The sequence below is a fragment of the Rhopalosiphum padi genome, chromosome 4, assembly GCF_020882245.1.
Source record: "Rhopalosiphum padi isolate XX-2018 chromosome 4, ASM2088224v1, whole genome shotgun sequence".
In the NCBI taxonomy this organism is placed as follows: domain Eukaryota; kingdom Metazoa; phylum Arthropoda; class Insecta; order Hemiptera; family Aphididae; genus Rhopalosiphum; species Rhopalosiphum padi.
The window spans coordinates 15,294,016-15,319,279 of NC_083600.1; the positions used below are offsets into that span (position 1 = coordinate 15,294,016).

The following is a 25,264-nucleotide window of genomic DNA, read 5'->3' on the forward strand; positions in this document are numbered from 1 at the left end:
CGAAAAAGTAATCTTATCAGTTATCACATATTATGAAATGTGTATAATCAAAAAAATACAATAAAATACAATTAATAGATACAGATCACGCAGAGGAACAACCTTCGACCATATAAACTAAGTTATATGTTATAACTGGATTATTTATAATTTATAGTCAATGCTTATAAATACCATAACGCATATGTTATGAATTCATATAAAATAAACAATAATACATTAATACTGATAAATAAAAAATTATGGGATATGAGTATTTTAGGAAATTATCTTGAACTATTTCATATTTTTTGGAGTTAATTATTCTGTTCCTAAATAATTTTAAGTTTGAAGCATGTTCAATAAAATACCCTACAAAGAATTGATGATCTTTCATCACGGTCATATTGCCGCCCACGCAAGCCTTCCGACTGCCCTGTCCATGTATGATAATATATATAAGTATTTTATTATTTGAGACATTGTATGATATATTATATTTATATTTGTTTTTTGTTAAATTATTTTGTTTAATTATATTATGATTAATTATACATATGTTTAATATAATATATCATAAATCATTATTGTGCTTCAGTATTTACTAACTAGTATAGTAGTTTAAATTACTTATTAGGTATAATAATCTTAAATTGTAAAAAAATTAATAAATAACTGTGAATAACGCCTTGTACGATAATCTCGATGACATCCCCCGGGATATTTCACGCTACCGTGAATGTTCGCACTGACCGACGATCGCAATTTTTTTTTATCTCCCACAGTCCCGTGGCGTCACGACCGGTGACGGTGCACAGTGCACACCCGCCCAGACACCGGTCCCGCCCAGACGCAAGATTGTACAGCGAAGTGCTCGGTGCTCGTACTTATTAGTCACTAAACAGTAAACAGTTGTGTTCACACAGTCACACGGGTCACAATAGTCCTGTTACCGTCCGAGAAGACACACCTCCACCGTCTTAGTACGTCCGTCGTTGGAATTATCAAACAGGTAAAATCGATTTTGTATTAGCGTCACATTCATGCATTTATTATAAATTTAATTTATCCAAACATTCGATGTACGAGCCTGGTACATATCATTTATACCATTATACCCCCCGAATCTATTCATTGTTTTCCGAATTGCTTATTGTCAAAACTTTAAGCTTTCACACGTCGATGCTCCTTTTCCCAGCTCGATTTCAATGAAAATAAATGTATTTATATAAAAAACGCTTTTCCCAAATTTTAATCTATTATAATAATATATAATTAATAGAAGGTATCTTACGCATATCTACAATACAATAGGTATCTTAATGAGTTCATCTATGGTTTCAATCAAACTATTTAAATATTATAATGTTGGAATTGGAAGTACCTGTTATTATTTATTCTTGTACATTTTATTATTATGACCCATACTTATATTATATAATTTTTGCCCGATTAAAAAAATTTACTTTCGTGACACTAATTGGCCACTTAATATTATATTTTAAATGTCTACATAGCTTCACATTATATTTTAGTTTTATGCTGATTTACTAAAAATAATTTTTTTATAAAAGTTACTAATGAAGTACCTATCTAATGTCATAAGGTAAATGTTTTAACTTTTTAGTAGGTAATCCACCTGGCACCTATATATTATATTAACATATTAAATAACTATAGATATTTAAAGATTTAAAATATTGTTAACATTAAAATATACAAAATATACATTTTACAGGAAAATCGTAGCTCACACTTTTTAACTGTTGGTTAATTTATATTAGTATAGTGCAACATTGCTGTACTGACGTTTAAGTCTTTCTAGAGATTGTTGTTTCTTATTTGTGTCATTTTATGTCCACTGATCAATCACAGTACGTTTTTAACTTAAAATAAACATCTCGTTTTCGACTTCCTTGTAAAGTTGTTTACACGATACGGAGCGTTCGCATTATATGTCTTTGTTTTTAGTTCTCTACTTCTCTGACCATATGGTGAAAGAGGTGTTGTTTCTATCGTGACGAGTACTTCGTAGTTCGTGCACAATAATATGTTGTATAAACTATAAACATCTGTCAGACGACTGGGCAACGGGCGTATTTATAATCCGTATTCATTATTCAGAATTCAGGACACGGCACAACATAGATTTAAAATCGTACTCGTTTATTATATTGTGACGTTAATTTAAGCTCCGAATTAGTTTTACGCGGAACGATCGAACCGGCAATTGACCATTGACTATATATTAAGTGAATAAAACATATTATCTCGAAATTGTTCGATTTTGTGATTAGTAGTAATTATAAATCTTTAAAGCTTTATAAGTACTATTATGTTTTAAGATTTTTTTTTTTATGTTTTTTTTTTTTGTTCAATTAACATTTTGTCTATAAGGTCATTATTATAAACAGCGTGCAAACTGAATATTAGTATAATTGTATTTGTATTATATTATAGACTATAGTGTAGACTGCGATGTGTAACGGTCAACTTCCTACATAATATGCCAGTACACCTACAATTTAGACTATATATTACTCATGTCCTTGGACGTCTTTTGGGTCGATAACACCTGAATTTATTCTTATAATTTATAAGATATACGTAAATGCAGCACGTACAGGCACCATCGATGTATATGTATTTATATATTACGTGCGTACACTTGATAAGACGTCTTGAAAATATTAATAAGTTATAACTATAACGTGTAATGTATCAATATCGATTATTATTTATTATTGTATGAAAATATTGATGAAATCATCGAATTATTGTTTTTTAAACATTCGCATTTTTTTGTGAATATTATTGTTTGTCATCTTTGGAGAAATTTGTGTTTGGCAAACATTTCTAATTCGTGATTATTGAAACAATTTACAAAAAAAATCAATTAGTACCGCCTTAAAATGAATTATTAATATCTGAATCATCGCGTGACGTTAGGTTACGGATTATTACTGAGAAAGTTCACAACTCATTGTCATTTTATGTTGTCATTAAACAACGATAAAAACGTTGTATCAAACTTCAAATTAATTAAACTTTGATTTTTAGTATTTCTACATTACAGCCAAACGTTAAACAAAAACAATATTATATTAATATTTAATGTACCCACATTATCTTCTAACATTCCTAAAGTGTTTGAACTGTCTGTGTTTAAAAAAATAGCGATTAGCAACCTACAACGACGAGCGTACACACAGTTAATTTTAAAAATATATTACCCATTATAATAATATACTAATATTTTACTGTATGGACAACGCTGCCGGTCATCCAGAGTCCATACCCTGCAATAAGATCGCAGCTTAAACGTACCCGCACACATACGATTGCAGTGCCATCGGTTACAATGTACGTATTCAGATTTACTTTTGGACGACGCTACCGGTCGTTCAGACACTGCTCGCGTACCCATATGCTCCTGGTATCTGAAGGAAACAAATTTAATGTTCGCATACGACAAAATACGACAAAATTTAAAAATTGCAGTTTTAATATAGAATTAAGAATATAAATTAATTTTCTTCTTTTAATTAATTTTAGTAGGGGGTGCGATTGTCCCGTCGTCCAAGTCACGAGTCGCTACTATCTAGTTGGATATTTATAACTAATCTATATCGTATGCAAACTATTGTGACTTATTAAAAAGACGCCATACCGTACCATAACATATGCGTAACAAATCTACGCACAGAAGCTTATTAAGTTTAACTTTTTAGCTTCATTATTTTTAATTTAAGAGTGAATTAATTTTTTCAATAAATTTGAGTATAATGAAATTTTCCGTATTTATTTACATATTTTGTATGTGGTTTTTATACGATATTTCAATTTTAAGAAAGTTATGACTCATAACTTATGGGTATATGTAAAATATTGCAATAACACTTAATAATTAAAATTCCTATCGCAAAATACCGATGTACTAATACAAAAAGCGTTGTTACCTTTAAGTTTGATAATAAGTCACTAATCACATCATTAATCTTAAAACTAATAAAGCTATAGTGCTATACGGGAACCACGCAGACACACATTTATTTTGATACGAACTTGTAAGACTGACACAAAAAAATGTGGATGTGGTGTTTCTTAATGATCCGATGATCCATCAGAATAATACTTTTAAAAGTACTTTTTTAAGTATGTATTGAAAATGAATATTCGTGGTTAAAAATGATCTTAAAGAGTGAATACAAATAATATATTCTGATCAATTGTATCACAATAATTTTATAAAATAAAATTTAAATGCTTAAATATAAGTTGTTAATTGTTAATTTGCCTTTATAGTTTATAGTACACATTATAGTATTACAGTAGTTTATTATTAATAGCATATTTTATAATTAGAAGTACCTAGGTAAATAATAATACAAATAATTGTAGTACATTCTTTACATAAGTTGTTCGGAGATGTACCGAAATTTTTGCTAATATGCTAAACATATAATTGTCAGACAATGTCAATAATATCATATTACATAAAGATTATAACAATATAGTTTAATATCTTATCAATAATTAATAAAATAAACAAAATCATTATACGTAAAAACAATGGTAAGACTTGTGCTACATTTTATTTGCCGATAAAATGTACTCATTTTATTTATAAACGATAGTAAAAAATTAATATTGAGGCTTATATGTAGTCTTAAATTTACATGTAAATACCTAATGTTCACTTTGTTAAAAATTAGTAGTTTAAATATTTTGATCTAATCAAAAAAAAAATGTTTAATAGAATAAAAGCTCGTAAATATTAAATACAAATGTGTGATTATTTAATCTAATTAGTAAATACTTCATTGTTCTATGTTCTCGCATTAATAATTTATTTATCCAACTAATTTTATGATTTTGAATTCAAAATTAGTAATTTCAGAATTTTTATTGGTATTTTCAAATTTCAACATAATATCTAGTATGTTTATACAATGTTATTAGGTATTTATTAAATGTATATATTACAAGTTAGAATTTCATGGTTGCATATAGACCTTGTGTTTATGAAATGCGCACTAGGGTGCTGATTTCGTAATAAATTGTAAACGTAAACACAATATTACGCATATACATCTTTATTATGGTAATACAATAGCCAAGTTTAAATGTGTTAATCGATATGGGATATTTTCTTAGTAAAATTTATAGGTATTTATAAATATATTGCAACTAAATATGTTTCAATAAAATTTAAATTATTTAAATCTTAGTAGATCTTAATAAATTTGAAACAAAGATTAAAATTTTGATGTCAATTTACAATTTACGTCATCAACGCTTCAACAGCTGTCATAATTTAATTTTTTGTTAAAGTAATTATTTCTGATTTTGTTTATTTTATGTTTATTGTTAAACTGTATATTATTATAGATATTACAGTGTTAATACAATCCAGGAAATCTATATAGCCTATATTAGTCATTCATTTGGTCAATACAATTTATATATCTATATGATATATAGAATTAAATGACACAAATGGGGGAATATGTGTTTAATTCGAGGTCGGGCGTACCGTTGTATATCAGCTAGACGATGACATCATCCGGCGAGTTCAACTGCGTGACGTCATCACATACCAGTGTATTATTTTCCTTTTTGTGGCTCGTGCCCCTTCTATAAATGCGTTTTGCATTTTGTGTTGCATACTTACTGTTACTTTTTTATTTCTAAATTCTGAACGTTCATATATTTTAATTGGATAATAATTAAACATCAAAGTAAGCAAAATATGCATTTTTCGGTGTTATAAATTATTTATATAATATATAGCTATATAGACTAGGTACATTATATAATATAATAATTTTTATTATTATTATAATCGTTTATATTATTAATATGTTCGGTGTTAATACTTAATAGTTAATAGAAACTAAGTAATAAATCTTACCAATATTATCTATATATTTACTATATTTTTTAGGTTATAACTCAAACATTATTATAATTTACTGCCCTGTTTAAAATTAAAATAAATTGAATGCTTTCATTGTAACATCAGAATTTTGAATTGATACGTTAGAAAAAAAATTTATCAGCAAATTTCCTGGTTATTGATAGTAGACGAAAAAGAAGTCCCTGAAAAGTTCCTAATTATTTTTTTGAGTTTACGGGGTCTTACAATTCGATTATCTAATTTCACTTAATAAAATAGGCTAATATTTTTATCATACCTACAATATTAATTATTATATAGTGAATTCTAATAATTCTAATAATAATAATAATAAATAGGTGTGTGGGTATAATATTAGACTGTTCAGACTGTTCAGAGTGACTAAAATATATTTTATATATAAGTTTTTCCCATTTATTCTGTTATAATCCATGACTATGATTAATTACAAATACATATTGTGTGTACTTATTACGTTTTGTATAAATTTCAGATTTTAATATGGTGTATACTTAAACTCACAGTCAGCCTTTTTTGTTCTATAGTCAATCAAAGCCGCTTAATATTAAAAAGAATATATATATTATACAGACTTTTTTCTGCATACGAATATAATATATACATCGATAATATCAACGTATATTTTAGATTTTTAGTGGAATATGTGTATTTATTGTACAATGTGTTTTTTATTATTATCACTGTTTACAGGATTAAACGATTATTTCAAAAATGGCGATTGGCTTATTTTTAGGTTTTAAAATTTTTTCTAAAAATTAGTAGTGTAAGGAAAAACTACTGAAAAGTTGTTACATTTTTGTCAGTCGTTTTATCTTTGTTTACTATGTTGAAAAATTATATTTTTATTGTAAATTGTTTTATGTGCGATTAACATCTACATAATGGAATCAAAATCAAATTAAAATATTATGTACTTGTAAAGTGGAAACCTAACCCAAAAATACTTATGATGTTTTAGCTTATCAATAATACATAAAGGTCATGCATGGTTAGGGGATTGGTCTTTATCGTATTATTTTTGTAGGAATTAAAATTCTATATTCATTATTATTAAATGTTCCAGGAAGTATAACCTCTGTTTGAAATATTTCATATCACATATTATGTGATATATAATATATATAGATTATATTTTTATTATCCAGAAAAAAATTAAACGACTAGAATTTAATTTAACATTTCATAAATGCAAAATGTGCTAATCTATATTTTATTAACATCCTCAACTATTTCTATGTTGTTACATATATTATTATTTATGATATTTTACTTGTGTAAATAAATATGTATTATGTACCTATATAATATTTTGATACTATTAGAAATGACAATAATTATTATATTATTTTTATCTTAAACTTTTTGACATATATTAAACCTAATTTCTGAACAACTGAACAAGTAATTTAATTTAAAGTGTATATTGTATAATGTATATATATATTATATACATAAATCATTCAGTGTTCGCATTCATGGTTGTTGAACTTTATTATTGATATTTAATTTAATTGACACATAGGTCCACATGGACGCTATTTGTATAGGTAATAATTTGTTTTCAACAAGGATGGTATTCGTTTAGGTTGTAATGTAACCTTGTAGATATCATTTAACAAAATGTTTTTTTTTTGAAACAAACTTGTTTATATGCACAAATAGTTATAGATAATAAACTTATACTTAAATAGTAAATACTTATTTATATCTGTATGTGTACAGACTACAGGACATATCAATCATTTAACATGACTCATATCAAGATTCAGTATATTACTAGGGAACTAATTTAAAAAAAAGATGAATCACTTATTAATCATGAGTTATTGAATTGGTGTACGAAACATATTGTAGAATAATTTATTAAGTTCCTTTATGTGCTAACAATTTTTTACTGAGTAACAATAGTAAAAATATTATTATTGAAGTCATAAGTTAATTTTTAATTGTTATTATTCCCATGATTATACTTCAAATTTAATGTAGCTATTTAGTTTTAATAATAAAATCAATCTACATTTACTAATTTTTTTCTGATAAACCGTAAATTAATGATTCTTAGCAATAATACTATGCTAACTGCTAAGTATTCAGTAATATATTAAATTTAATAACATTTTAATTATCTTATTTTTGTTTGTAAATAAGAAGTTCTAAGTTTAAATTAATAAGTTGTAATTTTTATTTTTTAATACGAATTTAATTACCTGCTTATTATATTATATTATATGTTTTGGTATTTATTTTTCTGTAAATTTGTATTTTAAAGAAATATTCTACACTTGAATGTGTATTTCTGTACATATATATTTTTAAATTTATCATTTAATTCTTTAATGGTTAAATCATACAAATGTGTAGAGGATAATTTTTATAAGACTCGTCAATAGGTACACATAATATAAAATACTGACATATTTAGTAAGTAGTTTTGATGCATAACAAGGATTTTTACCTTTTAAGGTCTCGGATTTCATACAGTGGTACCTCTATATAGAAACACGTATATATTTACGGTGTTCATTATTTCTGTTATTTCCGTAATTTTTTAATACCATAAGGCCATAACGATAACACATAACCATTTATGTAAATGTTCACTAGATATATTACATTTTATTGATACGTTCTATATTATGCACGTTTTTAAAAGTAAAAAAATTATTTGAATTATTACCTTTAACTTTTAACACGTTCTTCTTATTTGCTTGCTCGATACACTGTGAATATGTCGGATGAAATAACTACACAATTTTTATTGTTTGAAAAATACATATTTCTTTTGCTTTACATGACAATAGTTTATTAGCGAATACCGTATAGTAAACAATAGTAAATAGCCGTGTGCCCGTGTCCTACATGTTTCTCCTTTCTTTTTTTTATTTTGAGGTAGGTATAACATTTTTTTCAATACATAGATCATCATACTAGCCGTAGCCGTAACCTAACCTATGTATATTTTCATTTATGTTTTCATCTGGTTTTCGATAATGTATCTTGGTGGTAATTAATAAATATCTAATATTTGTTTTGGGACTCGAGGAAAGTATAATGTAGTACATATTTGGATGTATCATATATATACCATCCAATGGATGGGTAACCATGGGGATAAATGTACGGTTACATGGCTCATCTACATAATCATTGTCTTCAAAAATAAAACATTATAAAAAAACATAGCGTCGCGAAAACGTTTAACAGAGAAAGAAAGACCATGGAGCTAATACTGGTTTCAAGACCTATTTACCGTACAAGGAAATGATTTTTAATACACACAGTATTACTTCAATGACGAACTGTTTCATCTTTCTAATATATAAACTGCACATATTGAAAACCTCAAATGGTTAAGGAATAAATTGCATGACTGTCCGAGTAAAATTATGTTCCTGAGATTTTAAATTAAATTATTTATTATACTTAATTGCAAATCATACTAATCAAAAATATATATACCTAAATTAATTTTTGCTTTTTAATCAGCCTAATTTAAGTTAATTTTATGTTGTTTATTGTCTTAAAATGTAATAACATCATATTTTTTATTACATAATATATAGTTTTAATATTATTTTAAAAACAGTCTAATTATTACAGAGTAAACTCGTGTCTCATATACGCGTTTTCGGGTGAATGACCCAATTTAAATACAGATGCACCGATCCATATCAACAAACAATTAATTAGTAATGATTTAAAAATTTTATGTTGGGAAGTTCTAAATGGCTGATCGTCAATTACTCCTTTACCTAAATGGTTGAGTATTCATGATTTTTAATCTAAAATTATATATACCTTATATAACAGTTATAACAAATTTTCATATGTACAACAGTACAACTGATATGAGTGTAGGAAATTTATACCGACTATAATGTCTTATACAAGGGTGAAATATTATAACATATAATACACGTATATATTTTAATATAACGTTTATGGTACCTACTAATATAATTTCTAAATTATATTTATATTATATATAACTTTTTAATTATAATTTTATATTAGTCATCATTAATATACTTAAACTTAATGATACCTAAAAACAGCTAACTATGCAACATCAAACATGAAAATTTAATGATATCCAGAAAATACTTTCAATTAAAAATAAATATAACCTGCGTACAATATTTAAAAAAATTTATCAAAACTGGTGTCATAAAAATATTTGTAAAGCTCACCCTGTTAGGTTTTAACTCAGGGAAATTTCCAAATGGCCACGTGAATAAACATTTTAAAGGGCATGCAATCATGTTCTACCCCTCTATGTTTGTATTCTCAGATAGAATCAATCTGTAGGGTCTCCGAATTACCAGTGGTTTCCAAGTCCCGGTCGACTCTGTCTGACACACCCTGTTTTAACATAATTTTATTTAATAATTCGACACTAGCAAGATATATAAAAGTTTTCATTGTGTTCACATTAAAAAAATGTTAAAAACGATATTATATCGTATGTTAATACGATGTTATCTCAATATAATGTATAAGTATAATATGAATAGAAACAAAAATATTATTTTATAATGTACTTTAGTTTTTTTACTTCATTGTAAAAGCTATTTAATATAAGTAAAATAAGTAAATATATTATTTTATTTCAAGTATATTATAAATTACATAGAAAATTAAACATTTGTAGCATAAAACCAAAAAGTTTTACGATTTTACATTAACTTAAAACAAATTAAAAATTATTTATATTGATGTCAAGTCGTAAAAACACATTTATGCACTTTAAAAATATATTATCATTGTGGCATAGAACTTTTATATGAAAATGCATTATAATATTTTATTTTTAGTAATATATTACATGCAGTATTCAAATGTGTAGTCATTGTATAGAGTTATGGGTACATTGTTTCTACCAGTTTGATACCCCCTGCGTGATCGATAATGTCTCAGCATCCACCCAAATGTTTAATGCATTATTTTCTGACAAATGTGTATACAACAAATAAATCCCAACATGTCGGGAGATTCTATTTCCGTTTTAATAATATTTTAATACTTTTACTATAATAACTGTACTGCAGTCTGTACAATTATTCGTCGTAAATATTTTATTAATGATGTTACTTTATAAAAACGTAATTTTTCTAAAAAAAAATATTTTCATTTTAAACAATATATTATATAAAATGTGATTATTATAGAATAAGTAAATACAATTTAACTGGAATAAGTTTATATACTTCTACAAGTACTCGATTTAATCGGTATATGAATACTCAACGCCTAGGGGATATGAGTCATTGCATGAATCACCCCTTTCGAAAAAAAATTGAATACATTACTTTTAGTATTAACTTATTGCAGGATAGATTTATTAACACCATATAATTCTATTATTGATTTAATATTTAATTTTTTTTATATATGTTTATATATATATAGAAATGAGTTCTCCGTCATTAAAAGATCTGCCAAAGGTAGCATTCGACCTTAAAAATCAACTTGAGGGGTTCAATCCTGACAATATGAAAAAGGCCGATACCAATGAAAAAATTATTCTTCCGACTGCTGAAGGTAAATATTAATTTGATAATCCAAAATTAATGCAATTTCTCGATAGTTATTTATTTCTTATACTGATCGTTTGAAATGCTTATATCAGTTTAGTATGCACACATGAATGTCGAGCTGTAGGTATACAATTATAATATAATTAATATATTAAAGCTTATTTATATCTACATTTCTGATAAGTTAACTTACTTAATTAAATTATTTGCTTAACAATTTGTGTGTATTGTGTGAGATTTCCTGACGTTTTAGTCTATACATTTCTATCGTTCTAGTTAGTTTAATTTGTTTTAGTTTATTAAGCACAGTTTGTTTTTTTGTAGTTGTATTTATAAAATAATATTATTATTTATTTTCTAATACAAATAAGACATTCCTAGCCATAGGCTATCTATATCTATGGATATTTAGGCAATTTACAATAGTTTTACCATATTAATGTGAGAATTATAAATATTTTTATGTAGGAATTAAGGGATAAAATATATCTAAAATATAAATTATAGAAGTAAAAATATGTTTACATAATATACTAATATTTACAATGTTTAAAACTCAGTATAACAGAGTGAATAGTATGTAAGAGTGCTTTGGAAGCGCATGTTTAGTATGAAAAAATAATATTAGGAACTTATTACATTTGAAATTCGGCAATATACAGTGAGTTCCGCTTAATATGATCACATTGGTTCAGATGATTTTGATTCTATTAACCAGTTGATTCCATAAGACATTTTTTTTTCTATGAGTTTATATTTATATGTATGTTTAAAATTAAATTAAAGTAAAATGCATTTAAAATAAAGTAAAGAAACTATTTATTTTTGATTGTACTTGTGAATCTACTAATTTCATTTCCTTATTAGCCTCAAATTAAAATCTATATTCAATTAATATAATATTAATATATACATGATTTTTAATTATTTAAAATTAAATAAATAAATAATAATGTGTACATTGTACCTATAACTTATGGAACAACTGAAAAGTAACGTTTTTGCCATTTTTGAATAACTCTTTTTAACTTTTTCAAAACCAAGTATTGTTTTTTTTTAGTGAAAGTTTGAAATACCATTAAAACAATAAGAATGTTCTTAAAAATGATTCAATTATCCAGTACTTGGTGATTCTAATAAAAGGTTAATTTTACATTAGTAACATAAGATCTGGTTTAGGATTTTCAATTTTTATTCCAATAAACAGTTGATTCTATAAACCAGTGATCACATTAAACGGAACTCACTGTATAATATTATTCAAAGCATGTTATATTAAATATAGGTAGATATGTTAACTTGAAAAAGTCATTGATGTGTGCAGACATAATAATGAACGGCAAGTTATGTAAATAATATACCTAATGCAAAAAATCTAGCCATCAAAATTATTAGACCCTTCCTCAAAAAGTGTAGGTAGTTAAAACATTACAGTATTTATTTGTTGGAAACTATATGACAAAATATTATTGACAAAGTTCAAGTCACCTTTTTTACTAGAATTTTTGTTTTGAGCTCATCTAACTTCTTTAACATCTATTTCTGAGGTCATTTTTTATATCTGTTTGTTTTAAAAGTCCTTTCTCTGATGTTTATCTAAAACTACCAAAATAGAATTCTATTGTCATTAATAACTGTACACTAATAATAAATTTGAAATTAATATCAAGTAATAAAATATAGAAATATTCTGAAGAAATCTTTAAGCCAAGTAATTCTGAGTTTTATAAGAAAAAATGACCTCCAAGCTTAAGTGGATAATGGCGGGCCCCCGTATTTAACCTTTTGGAATCTTATAGTATACATTGGCATATTCTTTGCACACGCCAATGCTTTAGTATTTTTTATTCAAAATGGCTTTATAAATTTAAAATAGTCTGCCAATATAAATGTGTTGCTTATGTGTGTAAATCTTATTGTTATGTGAATTTTTCACGCCTATGCTAGTTTTTATAAATTATTAGGTATGTTAAATTGCTTGCTTTTGCTTTTTTCTTGGATTAAAATAAAGACGTAAAACGAGAACGTCAACATAATGATCTCATCCATGGCGTCAATAACTTTAGCGCAGACAAGCTAAAAAGAACAGACACTCTGGAAAAAGTAATCTTGCCAAACGCTCAAGGTAAATTTGCTCATGCTATAAATTATTTTTCTTGTCAAACTTTTCCTGAAAAAAGCATGTATATAAGTATATACAACACTTAAAATACAAATTATGTTTTTGTTTTAGAAAATAGAACATTAAAAAAATATATGATGTATTTATTTGGTCTATATCAAATAATACAAAAAAAAATTGAATAGTTATATAAATATATAATATGATTTTATTTTTTATTTAAAGACGTAGCTGCAGAAAAAAGCCAAAAAGCATTCACTGAAGCACTTATTGAAGGTGTTGGAGGATTTGACACTAACAAATTAAAACATACCGAGACACAAGAAAAAAATCCACTCCCTGATAAAGCTGGTCAGTATTAAATAATTTAATATGCATATTTGCCATTTATACAATTTAAATTATTTTTGCGTTTATAATTATTACAATTACAAATAAATGTATATGTTTGTTTATTTTAGTGATTGAAGCCGAAAAGGAACAACAACAATTAATTGCCGGTATTGAGAACTTTGACCCTGCAAAGTTGAAACCCACAGTAACTGAAGAAAAAAACCCATTGCCCACTAAAGAAGGTACTTAAATTTAATAAAACTTATAGTAGGTTTACATTACTAATATTTAGGGTTCTAAATTTGAAATGTTTCAATTGAAATATTGAAAAATATTTTTTCTTTTTTTAAATGTGTTTGGTTATAGTTGATTAGAAATAATATATTGATTATATACAGAAAATATTGGTAGTAAATATGCAAAAATATGCACTATACATTTTTGATATTTATCACTTGTATTATCCTTATTAGTTATTATTATTATTATTTATTATACATATTTTCTTTGTTTCACGCAATAAACCAACTTTTGAAAATATTCACTTGCAAGTTGAATTATAAACTTTAAGATATAATAATTTATATTTTATTTTTCATTGCAATGAAATATTTCAAGAAAATAAATTTCATGAAATTTTAAAACCCTACTAATATTTATTATTTACTATATGAGTAGAGTGATAAGAGTGAATGAAAAATGTCTAAGATAATATCAATTGAATTGTATAAATCTTTTTATTTTCTAGTTATTGCTGAAGAGAAAAAAGCCTAAGCATTAACATTCCTAATGCTTCCTCAATGGAACAGATAAACTATTATATTAATTATACTTTTACATTTGTATCGCCTTTTGAATTGGAAAAAATTATATGGAAATATGAACATTTTACATATTATGCATAAGCCATAGATGGTCGTTTATAATTAAGAATCTCTAAACCAATTCTGTCTTGATGTATTAACTTTTAAGTTAAATATATAATATATATATGCATTTTTTAACATTCAATATATGTGTATTTTTTACTCTTTTAAAACCTTTTTTTATATAACCCAATACATAGCTATGATATTTTATAACACCATTATTTTAAAATATAGTACTTAAATATTAAAAAATATATGTATTTTTTTTTATAGTTTTTTGGCTTTTAATAAATTATTGTATTTTTTATCAATTAAAAATGAAAAATGGTAAAATCAGTAATGATAGTAATATATTTAAGAAAAAATAATTTTAAACTATGACTATTTTCTAATTTAAAAATAATAAAGTAAATATCAGGTGATAATCAACATTTTGAGAACCAAAAACCAAACTAGTAGGGTATAATGGGTATATAATATATTATGTTATTCTTGTATTACATCATAGAAATGGATAATAATGGTGTGTATGTTTGTATCAGTATTCAGTATATTATATTTACTTTATATTATTACAAATAATACATATGATGCTAGTCATATAACGTACAAATTTTATTTTTATAATTTTGGAAAATTACTAAAAGTGATATCCAAAAACGGCATTATAGTATAAATTACTTGTAATTAGTAATTTGTAAAATAAGGGCTTAGAGGAAATAATTATTTAGTGCAAAGCAAGAACAATTTTTTTTTATTGTTTTAATTGTTGTAGTTTTTTACCATTATCATCTGCATGCAGATCATTAATCATCAATGTTGTATTACTAAAAGTCAAGATATTAACATTTGTTATAATAAATATGTCTACTATACTTATTAAATAAAATTAAGACAAACATAAGTATAAGTACCTAATGAAGTATAACATATTTGTCTGATTATATTCCAATATACCTTTTGGGAATTTAAGATTCTGAGTAGTACAAATAGTGCATATTGGTTTTAAAATGAACATTGTTTTTTTAATTATATGATATACAAATCTTATACTACAAATTTTTTTGTGTGTAATCAGTTATCACCTTTGGTTAAATTCGGTAAAATGTTTTTAATTTTTAATGTGTAAGACTAGGTTCTTGTTAACTTTTTGTTACTAGAATTAAAAAAAAGTTAAGTATTAATCCACATAAATTTCTTTTAGTGTTTGTAGTTCAAATTATGGCTTAATTGGATATGCACACATAAAATAATAACTTATCCTTAAACAATTTTTGTTATTCTGTTGTAATTCAAAAAAAAAAAAATTAAATATTCACTTTGGAAACTGGTTGATTTGTTGAATTTTTAGGGCTGTTGAGAAATGTTTAAAGAATGATGAAATGGACTATGACTTACGAGTGGCAGTAGTGGCACAGAACATACAATAGATATCTACTATATTGTCGTTAATCTGCTGGAATATGAGTAGGTATAGGTAAATTAATTCATGTCCAATTTACTCCACTTGTGGATAATTTAAGTTAATAAAGACTGTCTACAATATAACTATAGATAGGTATATTTGCAATATAATGTAGGTAGTAGGTACCTTTAGACTTCTTAGAGGATGGCCCAGCAAAATTTTAATTTAAATAAACCATAACGAATACTGTTTTTTAAGTACCGGTACATTATAAATCAAATTTATATATTAAAAGTGTCTAATTATTTTATGACAACATAATAATATACAAGGCCGTATTACTGTTTGTTGTTTAGACTATACGGCGGCAACAATATAGCATATTTTTTATGATGTAACACAATATCATTATTAAGTGTTCAAAATAAACCACAGTCGTAGTTATAAGTTGTGTATATTATATTATATTATATGAATATATGATTTATTTTTTTATAGTTAATCGCACCCAGCTAATGAACACTAGAACTCGTGTCTGAATTTAACTTTGTAAAATTATAACAATATAACAAGTATCAAGTATTATTGTTTATAGGTATTCGATGTAATGTAGGTAGGTAAATATCAGCAATAAGTGAATCCTGATTCACCAAATTTATAGAACACTATAGGAGTAGCCCACTATAAGAATAATTAATTAGATGGGTGGATATAGTGTGTACTGAAAATAGGTATGAGTTAATGAGTGCCGGAGTATATATATAGGCACGACAATTAATACTTATCGGGCATCGACCATTCTGCACCTAAACCTATATTTCCCGTTCTGAATAATTGTTTAATTGTTTATTAACATAGGTATAATTTATTATTTATATAATAATATACTCGACACAACAGCAAAGACTTAAATTACTTAGTAACAACAAAGTCAAACAACCATTTATTTTGTATTTTGTACAACATACTAATGTAGATATCACTACCTATCTTATACTTACCTTTTTATTTTATTCCACGCAATTAATTTTTATTTTCCAAACAGAGCTATGGGTAATTTATCATTTAGACAAAAAAATAGCAGAAAAGATATGACGATCGGTAAAACATCGTCATGTGGCCTTACCGAATACTGGAACCAAAAGAGACAAGATTTTAACGATATCTACTTTAATAATAATAATTGCCCACCAGCTGAAGCGTCGGACTTTCGTGTGACAACCATTTTGGATGAAGGATCTTTTGGATCTGTTGCATTAACCACTCACAATATAACCGGTACAGTTCATGCTACAAAAGTAATTGCCAAAAAGAAAATCGTTAAAGGTCATAATGTAAGTGTTGCAAGTTCGGATACCGGATTTCACTATTTGCCGTCCCTGTAGACTGTAGTCGTCAAACCTAAATTTTCTCTGTATACACAACGAAATATATCCATAGCTACCTGATATACCTATACACAAGCAATATTAATTTAAACTTCATTATAATAAATACAAGTAAAGGATTAGTAATACTTAGATGTGATTTGTGATTTAATACAATTCTACATAGGTTTATTGATCAGTAGATTTGAGTAGGTAGTTCATTAACTTCTTAATAATATTTTTTGTGTTTTTAGCGTTTCCGGGCAATAGGACATCGTGACATCTGGTCTTTAAAGTACTTAAACTACCTGTCTACATGCATAATTATGTAATATTATCACACAGAAAATTTTTCTGGATACTCGTTAATTTAAATAATAGAGTATTTTGTATTGTCTGTATAGACTATAGTGTTATACTGTTATTGTATTAAAGAGAGATAATATTTTTTAAATAACTGTATACATATTTAGTCACAAATGACGATATAACATATTCATGAATATGTAATAGTTGTTAACGACCGTTAATGCACATAAGCATAATATGATTGTATCATATACATGATACATAATGTACGATATGTATTTCTGACCAAATCAAAGTCTCCATCGTACCGTCATCAATAATCCGTATCTATTTTATATGTATATCTAAACGCAGTACGCATAATATAATTTTAAATAGGTACAAGAAGAATAGTTATGCAAATGCGGAAATTTGCAGAAAAGGGCTACCGAGTTGTTTCCGGAGCGATGTTTTATGGTCATCTTTATAATAAATTGATGCTTGTATTTAGTATTTATAATAAATATATCATACATAGAGTAACTGGGTAGGTATGTTAAAAAAAAAAAACAATTTATTGTGATCCGCGGTGGTGTATGATCATATTATAATATAGGTGATGTCTATAGTTATATATCATGTTTGTGTCAGGTGCAGCGAATGCTTAATGAGAAACGGATTTTGGAATCAATCAATTTTCCGTTTGTAATTCGTCTCGAGTATTTCTACCAAGATCACAGTTTCATTTATTTTGTCATGCCATTCGTTTGCGGCGGTAACATTCACACGCACATGAAACGATACGGACCTATGGACGAGTACAAAGCGCGGTTTTACTTCTCGGAAGTTCTGCTGGCCGTTGAATACCTACACAAGTTGAACTTGGTGCATCGGGATATCAAGCCCGAAAATATACTAATCGACGTCAACGGACATGCTCAACTCGCAGACTTCGGGTTTTGCAAACACATAAAAGGTCGTACATTCACGTTTTGTGGCACTGCTGAATACTTGGCGCCAGAAATTATACTCAGACGAGGTAAGGCGTAATGACACATTCAAGTATATCCGCCAGTGGCGTGTTTACGGGGGGGGGGAGGGGAATTAAGGAGATATATCTCCCCTCTTGAGTCTTGACCCCCTTTTTTAGATATTTTTATATGGTTGTAGTTATGTTTTTTTCCATTTATGAGTAGGTATAGTAGGTAATGAAATGCTGAGATGACGTTTGACATCGAACATTTTAATCATATTTCCTCCCTTAAATAAATCCTAAATACGACACTGATATACGCATCATGCTCTACAAGTGGTATATTGTATATGCACGTATATTTTAAGACGATTTGATGTTGCCATGTTGGTGTCATCTTTTTTTTAACAAGTCCTGTAATAAGAACGTACAAAAGTCAAAAATAAACTATCAAATGAATTTAAACGGTTACACCCAAAAACAGTTTGATTCAAAGCAGATTGATAGATATAAACTGTTTACGTTATCGGTAATTAATTCATTATTCAGCAAACTACTTAAATACCATACTATTTGAAATCTACTGCAGATGTATTATGCATTTATGAACATCCAAAATTTTTACTAGTTTACCAAAACCTTTGGTTTTAAATTGTGATATTCTTACACTATCCAGGATTAAAAAATGACCTATATAAACTAAACCATAAAAACAGTCCATATACTGTATCCTCTGTACAGGTGGGAGGCATATGATTTTCAATATTCATATTAAGCCTTCTCCCCGACACTATAGAATTCATCAAAATTACCTCTTCTCTTCTTTTAATCTCAGCTTTTTTTTACTCTAATGCTCTTTCCTATAATAATGCTATCATAATAAAAGCTATTCTCAATCTTATTTTCTAAATTGGTTTTAAAATTTAATTGTATGGCTTATTACGTGAACCGTTCACCTAAACAAAGATTATTTAGTATTATTGCTATATATTCATCAGCTGTTATCACTTTCCAACATTAAAATTTATTTTATTTTTCTGTTTTTGTCATTCCGTTTTAAAATAATTGTTGAGCTATAATAATTTATAGTTAAAATCTCACTAAATAAAAATATTATAGAAAATTATCTGTTTAGAAATCAGATCGATTTGGACAATTATTATCGAACTTATTTTTTTTTTTTTCGTGTTTTTTTGCTGTTATATATATATTTTTATAATAAGTAACAATGGATGTTATATGTATATTAATTCGGTGGGTCGTTGATCTGAATAGATTAAATGTAAAAGAATATAATTTATTCTTTAGCTTTATGTTATGAGTTTTCTGTATTTTATAATTATATGTATTAATGTATCATAATTAACGAAGCATAGAGATTTAACCACCGGCAGTTGTGATAATTATAATATAGTCCTACTTTTATTATACAATTAACTACGATCTACTTATCAACTACCTACCTGTCTTTCTATATAAAAGGGGTTATATAAAGACATAATAAAATATGAATTATATAAAAAGTTTATAGTTTTTCCGTAATAATATTATCAAACAAATTTTATTTAATACATTTAACTATTTAAGTACACATTATAATATATGATTAATTACAAATAATAAATAATAGTAGAAAATATAAAATATAATTTTTAATACTGTTTTAAATTATGGCCTATTGAATAATGATGGCATATACGTATGACGTATCTAAGTCATATAACTTATAAATCACAACATTTTTACCGAAAAATAAAATTACAAAAACCTTTTTACAAATTCGTACCAAATATGTAACACTGATTATTATGTAGAACTTTTAATTTTTAATTCATATAGGTACTATAAAATACATAATATAGCATTATGTATGATAATAGGTCAATTGATCGACAACCGAAATATCAATTGGAAAATCAACCAATATGACAGATAAGAGATAAAGTACAGTCACCTAATATAATTTTTCATTTTTATTCTTATTTAAATTAATAAGTTAATAATAATAAGATTTAATAAAAATATAGTGTATATATATTATAAAGTAAAAGTTTACTATTTTGTAATTCATTTGATGCACAGTGAACTATTTCTAGAATAGATTCTATAGAAATTAGGATTGATATAAATCTCTGGGATGATATTTCTTTAAGATATCCTATTGCCATAACCCTAGATTTTTCGTCACCATTTGATGATAATACATTGAGAACTTCACGAATTTCCTTAAAGCGAATACTGATTTTCTTTAGTGATTTGTACCAATAGGCCCACCGAGTTTCTACTAACCTTTCTAAATGAATTATTTCTAGTTTTTTTTTGTTTTTGTACTTCAACATATAATTTATAGCGATTTTGACTATTTATAATAAACTTGTAAATACCTTGAACTGTTTGGAAAAATTCACTTATAGCAGAAACACTACTTAATGTATGCACTAAACAGAGATTCAAACTATGCGCATAACAATGAATATATATTGCTTGTGGAACAATCGATTGTATTCTTGTTTGAACACCAGTAAAGCAACCACTCATGACACTGGCACCATCATAGCACTGAGCTACACATTTATTAATATCCAATTTATTTTCACTTACAATTTTTAATATTTCATCTGATAAATTTTGGGCAGTTGATTTTGTCATATGAAAACATCCTAGTGCGTGCTCATAAACATCAAAATCTTTATCAACAAACCATAACACAAAACTTAATTGTTCTTTTTTGGAAGCATCTTTTGTTTCATCAACAAGAATAGCAAAAGCTCCCAGTAATGACATTTTGTTTAGTACATTCAGCCAGTACTTTTATTAAATCATTCTGGTAACTGGGACTTGTATAATGTCCATATCTTGAACGTAGGCGAACTAGAAGTTTATCATCAGCAAACGTTTCTAATAATTCTAAGTAATTACCTTTGTTGTTTGAACTAGTCATCTCATTGTGACCGCGAAAAGCTAACCCTTGTTTAGCTAGAAATAGTGCAGATTTTAACAAAAAATGAACATGCAATCGATTCTCATAAATATCCAGTTGTCTGGCTTTATTCAGATTACAAGCAATTGATTGTTGTACATTTTTTTGAATATTACGATAATCGACCCAACGAGTCATACTTAATAAATGCTTCTTATTTCTACAATGGTTATTTAAAGTTTGTTTTGGTTCTTTCCAGCATTTTAAACCGTAATTAACAAATGGTATTTTCCCTATAATGGTTCCTGGGTTGTTCATAAGCGATGAGAAATGACGACAATCAAAACAATAAATTAAATCCTCAGCGATAGAATACTCAATCCAATTATATGTATACCACACAGCAGAAAACCTCCTACCATTAGTTGATGGGAAGACATTGAGTACTGGTTGCACCGGACTATCATTCTTAGAAGTTGATATATCAATTGAGCTTTTGTTCACACAGTTTGAATTAATTGGGACATTATCTGAGTCACCTTAAGATACCTAGCAAAAAAAAATATAGTTAGCATACTTATTTTAGTACCTAATACCTAATAAGATTATATTTTACTTACTTCACTTACAACAGTTTCATTATAAGAATTTGCATTATTTACACATGTTGTATTTAATGAGACATTATCTGAGTCACCTTTAGATACCTAGCAAAAAAAAAATATAGTTAGCATACTTATTTTAGTACCTAATACCTAATAAGATTATATTTTACTTACTTCACTTACAACAGTTTTATTATAAGAATTTGCGTTATTTACACATTTTTTATTTAATGAAACATTATCTGAGTCACCTTTAGATACCTAGTAAAAGAAATATGACTAGCATACTTGTTAAAGTACCTACTACCGAATAAAATACTTATTTACACAAAAACATAAAACGACAATATAAATTATAATATTACAAACATAATTAAATATTTAATTGGAGATATCTTACTTTGCGTTCGAAGTTCAATCGGGCAGCAGCAAAGGGATTGTTGGCTACACCAAGACTAACGTCTTTCACTTTTACTTGACTACCGCCATGAATGTGAAGTTCATGTTTTCGGCGGTAATCATGGTCAAATGAACTACCACAGGCTAAACATTGTACCTTAGTACGTTTATGTTTACGTTTATTGTTCATAATATAAAATAACAAGTAAAATAATGATAATCCGTTGAATACAGAAATACAAAATACCACTCGGGAGCCGTGATCGACGATTGAGACGATTAACCAAAATGGAATGAAACATAATTATTTACATCATAATAACATGTATGTTATATTTAGCGAGTAGGTCTTATCTGATATTCTTATGTAATATGTGGGTACTATTGAAATGGTTCGGTAATTTGACTATTTTGTTTTGGCTATTCTAAAAATATAATAATTCTTATTTGTCAGTAAAGTTGTACACCATAGTACCAGTACACATTGTCCACACGTCTTGTAGGTACTTTGCAGTGTGTCAGTCTAAAATCTAAATTTATGACAGCCAAGTACCAACTGCCCAGCCCACTTGTATACGGCACTTCGGTCGGTTATCAGTCAATCTTTCAGTCAACTAATGAATTTAGTATTTAAAATGAAATTAAAAATGATTAATAACTTATTTATAAAATATCAATATTCAATATTATGATTTATGACAATGGACTAATAGACTATAGTAGTAAAAACAAGACTTCTTATAATTTTTAAATGTGCCGACTTAAGGTTGATGTAAATGTTAGACTAGGGCAAATGCCCAAGTTGCCCCCCCCCCCCAAATGACGCCACTGCCCAAGAGGTCGATATAGACCATTCTGGACACATCTGAACTATATAAATCGTATACGCAATAACGTAGTAGGTACTACTTTGTCGTCGTTATTGTCATTCCGCAGGATACGGAAAAGCGGTTGATTATTGGTCGCTCGGGGTTCTTCTATACGAGATGTTGGCCAACCGTTCGCCGTTCGTCGATCGCGACACTGGGAAGCTGTTCAGTAACATCGTGACTGGGGAGTACAGCTGTCCGTTGGGCTTCTCGGGCGATGTGATCAACTTGTTGCGGAACATGCTCAAGGTGGACGTGACCAGGCGGTACGGGAATCTGGCGAACGGCATCCGGGACATCAAGAAGCACAGGTGGTTCGGCGACATGGACTGGTGTGAGGCGTTCGGTAGGCGCGTGACGCCACCGTACGTGCCTGTAATCAGCGATACCGTCGACACTAGCAACTTCGAGGCGCAACACGGCAAGCTGTTCTACGGCGCAAGCAAAGACATGTTCGGTGACATTTTCAAGGATTTTTGAGATCGTAAGATCCATTCCAGTTTGCCACCAAGGCGTCAAAAAAACAGCTATTTTCATGATTTACGGACAGGGTAGTTGGAAATCAACAGGCTTATAGGTAATAGGAAATGACAAATAAAAAAGAGTAGGTAATATTATTTCGAAATTATTTAGCAAATCGTGTATAGATAAGTACTGCAGACGTACATTGTACTTTTATTGTTAACCTTTTTTTAGCACTGTGATTTTTATAAATAAATATTGATAAAAGAATCAATACCACAAAATGTAATATTTTTTACAATAAATGAATAAATATCTTCTCTGCGTTTACGTTTAAAATGTTTAAATATTATGTTATATAGTATAAAAAAATATATATTAATAAGGTTAGAATAATATGGATATACCAGCCTAATCCAAGTTGTATTTCTATTCTCTTTATTGGACAAAAAATGTTTTGAAAAAGACTAACGAGTAAAGTATCATCAAATAATTACCTTCTCGGCCAAAACTCAATATACCTAGTTATTGTTAGCTATTATTATTTTTCAAACAAAATTTGTATATAAGTTATTTTGTACATTTTAAGATGGATAGAATGAGTTAGATGACTCCAGATATCAGATAAAGAGTGCACTATAAAGAATAACTATATATTATCAAAACAATTTAAACCCAAAGGGCAAAGAGTATCGCGACGAAAAATCAAAGAAACAAAATTTAGAGAAAGAATAAACAAACAAGACTGAATATTTATATAGTGATTTAAAATGACAAAATATTTCAGTAATGTAATTCTACATCTTTTACAAATGAAAAGGGGATGTCTTATGTCTGCAAACACTTGCAGTCGTCTCGGAAAAATTTGGTGTACTCGAACATAATACGTAACCACGTGCGATGACGGTGAAATATAGAAGAACAAATATTGACAAATTATCACTTTATAATAATTTATCTGCACTCGTTTGTTGCCCAGAACGCTGATATTTTTATTATAACGTTCGATGTACTATGAGCATCGAATGCCATTCCTGTAGGCTGCAAGTGCGTAATTATTAAAACGAGAGTCCAACAGTCCAAATCCAGTATTACTCTTGTACTTCCTACTGCCACGTACTTTTCAAGAGTCGAAAGTATCAAGTAAGTACTGTCAAATGTCATTGATTAAAATGTATCCAATGTGTGAGTAATC

The 25,264-nt window shown here is 27.3% G+C and overlaps 2 protein-coding genes across 3 annotated transcripts; both read left to right on the forward strand.

The window, feature by feature from the left end:
* The first annotated feature begins 786 nt into the window (after positions 1-786).
* LOC132929715 (thymosin beta) lies at positions 787-14,923 on the forward strand. Of its 2 annotated transcripts, XM_060995243.1 has the most exons (6): positions 787-991; positions 11,330-11,461; positions 13,469-13,582; positions 13,805-13,930; positions 14,041-14,154; positions 14,661-14,923. In XM_060995243.1, exons 2-6 carry the CDS (start codon positions 11,332-11,334, stop codon positions 14,684-14,686), a joined length of 510 nt encoding a protein of 169 aa, XP_060851226.1. In that variant the 5' UTR covers positions 787-991; positions 11,330-11,331; the 3' UTR covers positions 14,687-14,923. The 2 variants fall into 2 exon arrangements, with proteins under 2 accessions (XP_060851226.1, XP_060851227.1); XM_060995244.1 differs by lacking the exon at positions 13,469-13,582 and having other exon boundaries at positions 789-991.
* Positions 14,924-15,057: 134 nt separating this feature from the next.
* On the forward strand, positions 15,058-24,399 carry LOC132929716 (cAMP-dependent protein kinase catalytic subunit beta-like). The gene is made up of 3 exons (XM_060995245.1): positions 15,058-17,520; positions 18,493-18,880; positions 23,675-24,399. Exons 1-3 carry the CDS (start codon positions 17,236-17,238, stop codon positions 24,085-24,087), a joined length of 1,086 nt encoding a protein of 361 aa, XP_060851228.1. The 5' UTR covers positions 15,058-17,235; the 3' UTR covers positions 24,088-24,399.
* The last annotated feature ends 865 nt before the right edge of the window (positions 24,400-25,264 follow it).